The following is a 10,000-nucleotide window of genomic DNA, read 5'->3' as shown; positions in this document are numbered from 1 at the left end:
GAGGCAGCAGGTCCTGAGCAGGCTGCAGGTCCTGAGGAGGCAGCAGGTCCTGAGCTGCGGCTCCACCTGGTGGTCGGGGCGTCACGGTGACTCGGAGCTGAATGTGTCAAACAGGAAGGAGCCGCTGGCCTGAAGGATAAAAATAAACGAGCAGAAGTGATTTAAAAAAAACACCCGTTTGATTTTCCCTGTTCAATCCGTCAGTTTATGTTTTGCGTATGCAGCCATTTTGTCCAAACCAAGACCAGTCCAACCCCCAACCCTCAGCATTTCAAAATAAGACGACAGTGATATATTAAACACAACCTGACAGAAACTTAAACTCAGATCCTGAATTGTTCTAAAAGCAGAACCAAACCCTGACCCCAAGCTCGCCCGCGCCATAATCCCAAATATGTAATCATAATGATTATAAATGATAGATTATAAATTCAGGACATTTCCCCAGGTTTGTTTTCGGCAGTTTTCTAAGACTTCTCTCTCTCTTTCTCGCCTTTATTTATTCATTTTGTAGATCATGTCCAGGTTATTTTCTTCTAGCCCTTTAGCTCAAGTTTGAAAGGGTTAAACACACAGAGCTGACGCTGACGGGGCTTCAGAGGGTTAAAACCCATTTCAGCAACACACACCTCACTGCCCTTGGACATGGGCCACACACACACACACAGGTTAGCAGGTCTGTTTTTCAATTTGCTTTTCCAGGAGGAATATTCTGTCTGCCTTCTGCTCATGTTTTAGTTTTTTCTCTCTTCCTTTAACATCACAGTCACTTCTACTTCCCGAAAATCAGTGTTTTTATCGGTTACTTCCTCACTTACGCAATTTAAAAAAAGAAAAATCTGACCACAGATAATACCACAGATGTCTGAGTCACACGCTGACATCCTGTTCCAGCAGGAAACTGCATCACATTATGGGAGAGAGAGGTTTTCATAAATGATGTTAAACGATCAGGCTTCATGTCGCCCGTCCCGCCCGGCTCGCCCGTCCCGCACTAACAACATGACATCATCTGCAAAGAAAGCAGAGGACATAAGGACATAAGGACATAAGGACGTTTATTATTGAAATTCAGTCGGCACTCTCTCAGCAGCAGTCAAACACAAGTCAACACAAGACAAGACAGGACAGTAAAACAAGACAGACAAGACAGACAGGATAAAAAACAGACAAGACAGGGTGAAAGCAGAGGTTATAAATCAATCATGGCTAAAATTGTAAAAAAAAAAACAAAAAAAAAACTACTATAAATAATAAATAATTAAGGCAGCAGCGGTGGGAAGTAAAGTGCATAAAGACTTCAGTTCATGTGTGGCTCAGGTCAGCTTCTCAGTTTCAGTCCTGTATTTTGAGTGTGTGTGTGTGTGTGTGTGTGTGTGTGTGTCGGCCTGGTGGTATAGCATCTTAGTGTACGGTACCTTTTGTGAGATGGTAGGGGAACAAACAAATAGGTGGTTTTTATCGGAGCTGATGGCTCTTGCTTTCCTCTGCAGGCGGTCGGAGTACAGCTGTCCCTCGCTATAACGCGCTTCACCTTTCGCGGCCTCGCAGTTTCGCGGATTTTTTTTAGTGCAATTTTGCATGCTTTTTTTTTTTTTTTTTTTTTACAGCGCATTGTGAATGCGTTCAGCTTGCCTGAAGTGTGTAGTGAGGGGTTTTACAGCCTTAAAACATCTATAATAATTGTAAAAAATAAAGCTGACTACTTCGCAGATTTCGCCTATTGCGGGTTATTTTTAGAATGTAACTCTCGCGATTAACAAGGGACCACTGTATACAGAGTCGAGGCCGGGAAGTGCAGCTCCCACAATCCCCTGGGCAGTCTTAACCACCCGGGACAGGTCCTCCTGTTTTCTCCAGTTCAGCTCACATACCAGAGAGTGCAGCTCTGGCAGAGGATGCTCTCGATTGTTCTTCTGTAGAAGTTGGTGAGGAGTTGTGGGAGTAAAGAAGAGCCTCTGCTGAGCCCTCTTCACCAGGCTGGAGGTGTTCAGAGTCCACGTCAGGTCTTTGGTTATGTGGAGTCCTGGGAATTTTATGGAATCCACCCTCTCCAACTCTTCCCCATTTATATGGAGTGGGGCCTGAGGAGTCCTCCTGGACCCTCTGAAGTCCACGATGACCTCCTGTGTTTTGGAGGTATTTCGGTTCAGGTTGTTGTCCGAGCACCACTCAGCCACATGATGGACTTCCTGTCTGTGGTGGGCCTCGTTGCTGTCCCTGATGAGACCCACCACAGTGGTGTTGTCCACGAACTTCACCGTTTCATTGGAGGAGTGGATGGGAAGAGGGTGAAGGGAGCCGGGCTGAGCACACAGGCCTGTGGTGCCCCTCTGTTCAGGATCATGGTGGACGATGTTAGATTCCCTATCCTGACCTTCTGTGGTCTGTGGCTGAGGAAGTCCATAATCAACGAGCAGAGTGAGGTGGAGATACCAAGGTTGGTGAGTTTCTGAACCAGTTTATGGGGATTATTGTGTTGAAGGCGGAGCTGAAGTCCACAAAGAGCATCCCGATGTGTTCGGCTGCTCCAGATGGGACAGGGCTGAGTGGAGGGTGATGGAGACAGCATCCTCTGTAGATCTGTTTGCTCGGTAGGTGAACTGATGGCTGTCTAGATCTGCAGGGATAATGTCTCTGATGTGGGATAATATCATCCTCTCAAAGCACCTCATAATGACTGGAGCCAGAGCAACCGGGCGGCGATCATTTAGGCAGGTGACGGCAGACTTTTTGGGCACAGGGACGATAGTGGTGGATTTAAGGCAGATAGGAACTAGAGCATGTTGTAGGGAGAGGTTGAAGATGTTCAGCCTCCTCACTCCATACCTGCACAGTCTTTACAGCTGGTCTGCTTCTGCACACTACAGATTTATAGGATGGAGTCAGTATCAGAGACATGTGGTCAGATTGTCCCAGATGGGGACGTGGTGCAGCTTTGGATGCTCCTGAGGTGTTTGTGTACACCTGGTCTAGAGTGTTCCTGTCTCTGGTTGGGAGTTCACATTTTTATGGAGCTTTGGTAGTTCTGTTTTAAGTTCTGTGTGATTGAGCCTCATCCGGGTGAGCATGTCGCTGGTTGTTAATAGAGCTGTGCAGTTTCTCCAGTGCCAGCTTCATTAGCATGTGGTGGGATGTACTCCGCTGTGATGAGGATGACAGAGGACTCCCTCGGCAGATACAATGCTCTGCATTTCACTATAAGGTACTCTAAGTCCGGGGAGCAGTCCTTCCCAGCAGCCAGTAGCTGTACACCAGTCATCATTCACATAAAGGCACACTCCTCCTCCCTCGCTCTTCCTGTAGTCAGCGGTGCTGTCAGCCCGATAGCCCCGCCCGGAGCGGCGTCACCCAGCCAGTCTCTGTGAATATCAAACAGCTGCCCATGCTGTTCACCGTCATTCTCAGCCTTATTTCATGGATCTTGTTGACGAGTGACCGGCTGTTGGCCAAAAAGAGACTCAGCAGGGCTGCTGGGTGACCATTAGCTCTTAGCCTCGCATGTAGGCCGCCCCGCCTCCCCCACTTCCCATGCCTCTGTCTCCCCTCCCTACACCGCCTCCGGCGTCTCTTGGCTGGGTAGTAGATCATATCCACAGGCTCAACAGAGCACACAATCTCCGGTGGTATAAAGTCCAGTTTTTCTGCGGAAAAAGCCTGACGTTGCCCTCCGATAGCAAAGAGTTCAGTTCACTCAAACTGAATATGAGCATCCAGTCCACAAACACACATAAACACACAACAGAACAAATATACTGCTTGATTTGTTCACCAGAGAGCATCATGGGAGTGCTGAGTGGCTCGATGTGTGTGTGTGTGTGTGTGTGTGTGGGTGTGTGGGGGCAGGAGCTTTTCAACCTTTAAGATTCTCCTTTTCATTTGTTATCATTATGAAGGTTTTGTTTAACTCATTTTAAATATTATTTGTTTTTTTACATTTGCACTTAAGTTATTTGATGTGAATTGTATTTGACTGTTGTTCTGCACTTTGGCAAAGTTTTCAGGACTCAGAAAGAGATGAACTTGTTCACAGTAAATGCATGTTGTTGTTTTTCTGCACACAAGCTCGCCAGAAACCCACAGGTGTGCAAGTGATCGGTATTGATCCAGTATTGATCCAGTACTGGGGAAAAGCAGAATTTGATTTGGGCCCAAAAAGCCTTGGGCCGGCCCTGACCGCATGTATTAACTATTAACTCTCTGCCTGTCTGTCTCTCTCTGCCTGTCTGTCTGTCTCTCTCTCTCTCTCTCTGCCTCTCTCTCTCTCTCTCTCTGTCTCTCTGCCTCTCTCTCTCTCTCTGCCTGTCTGTCTGTCTCTCTGCCTGTCTGTCTGTCTCTCTGCCTCTCTCTCTCTCTCTGCCTGTCTGTCTGTCTCTCTGCCTGTCTGTCTGTCTGTCTGTCTCTCTCTCTCTCTCTCTCTCTGCCTCTCTCTCTCTCTCTGTCTCTCTCCCTCTCTCTCTCTCTCTGCCTGTCTCTCTCTCTGCCTGTCTGTCTCTCTGCAGGTGTCCTACGCCCTCAGTGTGGATGGGAAGGATCATGTCGTCCACCTGGAGAGGAACGAGTGAGTGGATTGTCTGTGTGGATCATCTCTGTGTTCAGGCTGTGTGTCCTCTCTCTCTGACAGGCTGTATTAACTGGGCTCACTTTAATTAAAACCTTCAGAAAATGATAATAATAAAAATGACGTGTCACTGAGAATCTAACCAGGCCTTTAATTAAAGCGTAACATGCCCTCCCATTCACGTTGAATTAGGAAAAGTCGTGAAATATGAAGCAGAAAACAGTGTTGATGCTGTGTGAAGAGACGTTAAACACTGACTGGAGTCTCAGTGATCAGCCTCTGGGTTTGGAAAGCACCTTTCAAAACAGAGTCCAACAAAACAGCAATAAAATAGAAGAACTCCAAGTGTTTTAAAAGCATAAAAGTAAGAATAAATGAAGTGCAGTGTAATGTAGTTAAAACAATAAAACAATACAACAGACTGCTGGTCACACGGGCAGGAAATGAAAAGCGCGTTTAACAAGGTGTTTTTTTTTTTTGTTTTTTTTTTTTGGTGTGTTTTTTTTTTTTTTTTGGTGTGTTTTTTTTGTGTGTTTTTTTTTTGGGGTGGGGGGTTTGGTGTTTTTTTTTTTTTTTTTTTTTTTTTTTTGTGTCTTTCGAGGACAGATGTGGCCGTCAGTCGGGGAATCTGGAAAAGGGACGGGGCCTCGGCTCATTCAGGCTCCTCTGGTGCACTCAGAGGCTCACATCCCCTTTTTCTGACCTCAGAAGTTGGAAAAGGAGATTCTGCCCAAAACACTGGAGTGTTCCCTCCTAAACGTGTTGATGAAAACCTTAAAGTCCCTCTAACAGGCGCAGGTGACGGCTGTGAGGCTGAGTTTGGGCTCGTCTGCGCTCCTGAGAGGGCAGAGGCACATATGAGACGACACTTCAGGATCTTTTTCCTTGAAAGCAGCCGAGGAGAGAAAAACCTGTTTGCTCTGTTACCGACCACAGCAACAGGGCGTGGTCAGGTGCAGGGTGTGGTCAGGTGCAGGGCGTGGTCAGGTTCAGGGCGTGGTCAGGTTCAGGGCGTGGTCAGGTTCAGGGCGTGGTCAGGTGCAGGGCGTGGTCAGACAGGCAGGGTGTGGTCAGGTGCAGGGCGTGGTCAGGTTCAGGGCGTGGTCAGGTGCAGGGCGTGGTCAGGTTCAGGGCGTGGTCAGGTTCAGGGCGTGGTCAGGTGCAGGGCGTGGTCAGACAGGCAGGGTGTGGTCAGGTGCAGGGCGTGGTCAGGTTCAGGGTGTGGTCAGGTGCAGGGGTGTGGTCAGGTTCAGGGTGTGGTCAGGTGCAGGGCGTGGTCAGGTGCAGGGTGTGGTCAGAAAGGCAGGGCGTGGTCAGGTGCAGGGCGTGGGCGGGGCGAGGCTCACACCTGGAACAGTGTGAGGGTCCAGCTCGGACAGGAGAGCTGCTGCTGCTGCTGCCTGTTTGGAAAAAACCTTGAATATAAAACTTGTAACTCACCATGAATCATGATTCATACCAACGAAGTGAGTGGAGGTCTGTCCTCTGCCAAGGAGAGAGAACAGCTCTGTGTGTGTGTGTGTGTGTGTGTGTGTGTGTGTGAGTGTGTGTGAGTGTGTGTGAGTGTGTGTGAGTGTGTGTGTGTGTGTGTGTGTGTGAGTGAGTGAGTGTGTGTGTGTGTGTGTGAAGGTTTAGCCCAGAGAGACTTGTATAAAGAGAGAGGGAGTGAAGGGAGAGAGAGCTTTGCTGCGTGGGCGAGTCTCCAGGACGTGTTGATCACAAAACTAGAGAGGCTCCGCTTTTCTTAAAGCTGCAGGACGCCACGCAGGCTCCGCCCACCGCCTCAGCTCCGCCCAGTGTCTCAGCTCCGCCCCACCGCCTCAGCCCCACCCACCGTCTCAGCTCCGCCCACCGCCTCAGCCCACTGCCTCAGCTCCGCCCACCGTCTCAGCTCCACCCACCGTCTCAGCTCCGCCCACCGCCTCAGCCCACTGCCGTCCAGCCCCACCGCCTCAGCTCCGCCCACCGTCTCAGCTCCACCCACGTTCAGCTCCGCCCACCGCCTCAGCCCACTGCCCTGCCGCCCCACCGCCTCAGCTCGCCCACCGTCTCAGCTCCACCCACCGTCTTAGCTCCGTCCCACCGCCTCAGCTCGACCAGTGTCTCAGCTCGACCAGTGTCTCAGCTCCGCCCACAGCCTCAGCTCCGCCCACCGTCTCAGCTCCACCCACCGTCTTAGCTCGTCCACCGCCTCAGCCCCACCCACCGTCTCAGCTCCACCCACCGTCTCAGCTCCGCCCACCGCCTCAGCCCACTGCCTCCGCCCACCGCCTCAGCTCCGCCCACCGTCTCAGCTCCACCCCCCGTCTCAGCTCCGCCCACCGCCTCAGCCCCACTGCCTCCGCCCACCGCCTCAGCTCCGCCCACCGTCTCAGCTCCACCCACCGTCTCAGCTCCGCCCACCGCCTCAGCCCACTGCCTCCGTTCCACCGCCTCAGCTCCGCCCACCGTCTCAGCTCCACCCACCGTATTAGCTCCGCCCACTGTCTCAGCTCCGCCCACTGCCCCAGCTCTCTGTTTGGTTTCTCGTGTTGTTGTTGTTGTTGTTGTTGTTGTTGTTGTTGTTGCTGCTGGCGGTGGGTTTGCGGCGGGCATCCCTCTGGAAGGTGTGGAAAGGCAAAATGTTCTGTTTTATATCCGTTCAGACGTTCAGACGCACCGTTACCTGAACTGATCAACCAGAGAGAGTTTTCTTTTCCCAGGACGGTGACGGAACAAACAAGCTGATAACATCCATTCTGCACAGCCGTAGTTTAATTAAAGACGTGAGCCACAGGTCACCTGCACCTGAGCCACCTGAGCCCCTGAGCCCCCTGAGCCAGCTGAGCCACCTGAGCCACCTGAGCCACCTGAGCCAGCTGAGCCACCTGAGCCAGCTGAGCCCCTGAGCCCCCTGAGCCACCTGAGCCACCTGAGCCAGCTGAGCCACCTGAGCCCCCTGAGCCCCCTGAGCCAGCTGAGCCACCTGAGCCCCCTGAGCCCCCTGAGCCACCTGCGCCACCTGAGCCCCCTGCGCCCCCTGAGCCAGCTGAGCCACCTGAGCCACCTGAGCCACCTGAGCCACCTGAGCCAGCTGAGCCACCTGAGCCCCCTGAGCCCCCTGAGCCACCTGAGCCACCTGAGCCCCCTGAGCCCCCTGAGCCAGCTGAGCCACCTGAGCCACCTGAGCCACCTGAGCCACCTGAGCCAGCTGAGCCACCTGAGCCAGCTGAGCCACCTGAGCCAGCTGAGCCCCCTGACCCACCTGAGCCACCTGAGCCACCTGAGCCCCCTGAGCCCCCCTGAGCCACCTGAGCCAGCTGAGCCCCTGAGCCAGCTGAGCCACCTGAGCCAGCTGAGCCACCTGAGCCAGCTGAGCCCCCTGAGCCACCTGAGCCACCTGAGCCACCTGAGCCAGCTGAGCCCCCTGAGCCACCTGAGCCACCTGAGCCAGCTGAGCCCCCTGAGCCAGCTGAGCCCCTGAGCCACCTGAGCCAGCTGAGCCACCTGAGCCAGCTGAGCCAGCTGAGCCGCAGCTTTCCGTCGCCATCCTAGGAAAAAAAAAAAAAACAAGTCTGAGTCATCGTGTTGAAATGTCGACTCTGAGGCGACTCTCGGAAATGTCAGTCGGGTGCAGGCTTTTATTTTGTTGATGCCTTCGTTTACATGTTGTTGTTTACAGTTGTTGTTTACATGCTGTTTACATGTTGTTGTTTACATGTTGTTGTTTACATGCTGTTCACATGTTGTGTTTACATGTATTGTTTACATGTTGTGTTTACATGCTGTTCACATGGTGTTTACATGTTGTTGTTGACATGTTGTGTTTACATGTTGTTGTTTACATGGTGTTGTTTACATGTTGTTGTTTACATGTTGTTGTTTACATGGTGTTTACATGGTGTTGTTGACATGTTGTTGTTGACATGTTGGTGTTTACATGGTGTGTTTACATGTTGTTGTTGACATGTTGTTGTTGACATGTTGTTGTTGACATGTTGGTGTTTACATGTTGGTGTTTACATGGTGTTGTTGACATGTTGTTGTTGACATGTTGTTGTTGACATGTTGTTGTTTACATGTTGTTGTTTACATGGTGTTGTTTACATGGTGTTGTTTACACTGTTGTTGTTTACAGGATGCTGCTGCCTGAAGACTTTCACAGTTTACTCGTACAGTGAGAACGGCTCGCTGCTCACCAGCAGACCAGCTGTGCAGGAACAACACACACACACACCACACACACACACACACTGGGAGCCAGTCACAGAGTGTCCAGGAAGTGGCAGAGGCTGTGATGTGACCAATCGGAGCTTCAGACTGAAGATAAACAGGAAGTTAGCGCCGCCTGCTAACACTGACTCACCCCAGGGCTTCTGGGTAATGAAGTCCAACACACTCACACCAGTCTCAGAGAGGCTGTTGGCTTCACTGAGACAACACGGCATGATGGAGCCCTGTGTGTGTGTGTTGTGTGTGTGTGGTGTGTGTGTGGTGTGTGTGTTAGTAATCACATTGATATTTCCTGTCTGCTAACCCACTGCACTTTATGACTTCATCCCATCTCTCTCTGTTTATTCACTGTGTGTGTTCACTGTGTGTGTGTGTGTGTGTGTGTTCACTGTGTGTGTGTGTGTTCACTGTGTGTGTGTGTGTGTGTGTATTTGTGTTCACTGTGTGTGTGTGTGTGTGTGTGTGTGTGTGTGTTCACTGTGTGTGTGTGTGTGTGTGTGTGTGTGTGTGTGTGTATTTGTGTTCACTGTGTGTGTGTGTGTGTGTGTGTGTGTGTGTGTGTGTGTGTGTGTTTATCAGCTGGTTAATAATTCTTGTCCAGCTGAGTTCTCCTCCATGTGAAAAATAATCCCGTCGTCACACCTCTGTGTTCTGCTGCTCGGTCCGTCCTTTATTGTCCTCCCTGCAGCTACGACCTTCTAACCTAGTTCCTGTTTCACACACACACACACACACACACACACACACACACACAGAGAGAGAGAGAGAGAGAGGGAGAGAAGGGAGGGGGCTGAGAGAAAGTTTCTGGGAAACAGAGCTGGAAGTTCCTCTGAACACAGCGCAGTGTCACTGTCTGCCAACACACACACACACACACACACACACACACACACACACACACAGGAACAGGAAGTGTTTTATAGGCTCTCGTGGGAATGATACAGGAAGAGAGGGGATTCTGTCGTGTGAGTGACCGAGTTACTGAGTGAGTGTGTGTGTGTGTGGTGTGGTGTGTGTGTGTGTGTGTGTGTGTATGTGTGTGTGTGTGTGTGTGTGTGTGCAGTGTAATTCAAGTCAGATATTCAGAATCCTTTTCATATTGAAACTGTTTTCTGGAGGAGCCTCTGGTTTATTTATTTACAGATTTTTTCAATATTTTTCTCTTTTGAAAATAAACAACAGAATAAAGGATCAGCAGTATTTTACTTTATTATTTATTTATTTGTT

At 50.6% G+C, this 10,000-nt stretch overlaps 1 protein-coding gene across 2 annotated transcripts in view; it reads left to right on the top strand.

Moving 5' to 3' along the window:
- Window positions 1–10,000, top strand: part of LOC115364847 (disintegrin and metalloproteinase domain-containing protein 9-like) — a 60,035-nt gene that overhangs the window by 16,759 nt on the left and 33,276 nt on the right. For both annotated transcript variants that reach the window (XM_030059486.1, XM_030059485.1), the window contains exon 3: window positions 4,503–4,561. In XM_030059486.1, the coding sequence (XP_029915346.1) occupies window positions 4,503–4,561 (59 nt within the window). The remainder of the gene's footprint in view (window positions 1–4,502; window positions 4,562–10,000) is intronic.

Source organism: Myripristis murdjan, chromosome 9, assembly GCF_902150065.1.
Source record: "Myripristis murdjan chromosome 9, fMyrMur1.1, whole genome shotgun sequence".
In the NCBI taxonomy this organism is placed as follows: domain Eukaryota; kingdom Metazoa; phylum Chordata; class Actinopteri; order Holocentriformes; family Holocentridae; genus Myripristis; species Myripristis murdjan.
Note: the sequence above shows the minus strand (reverse complement) of the source record. Positions and strands in the feature narration are given on the sequence as shown.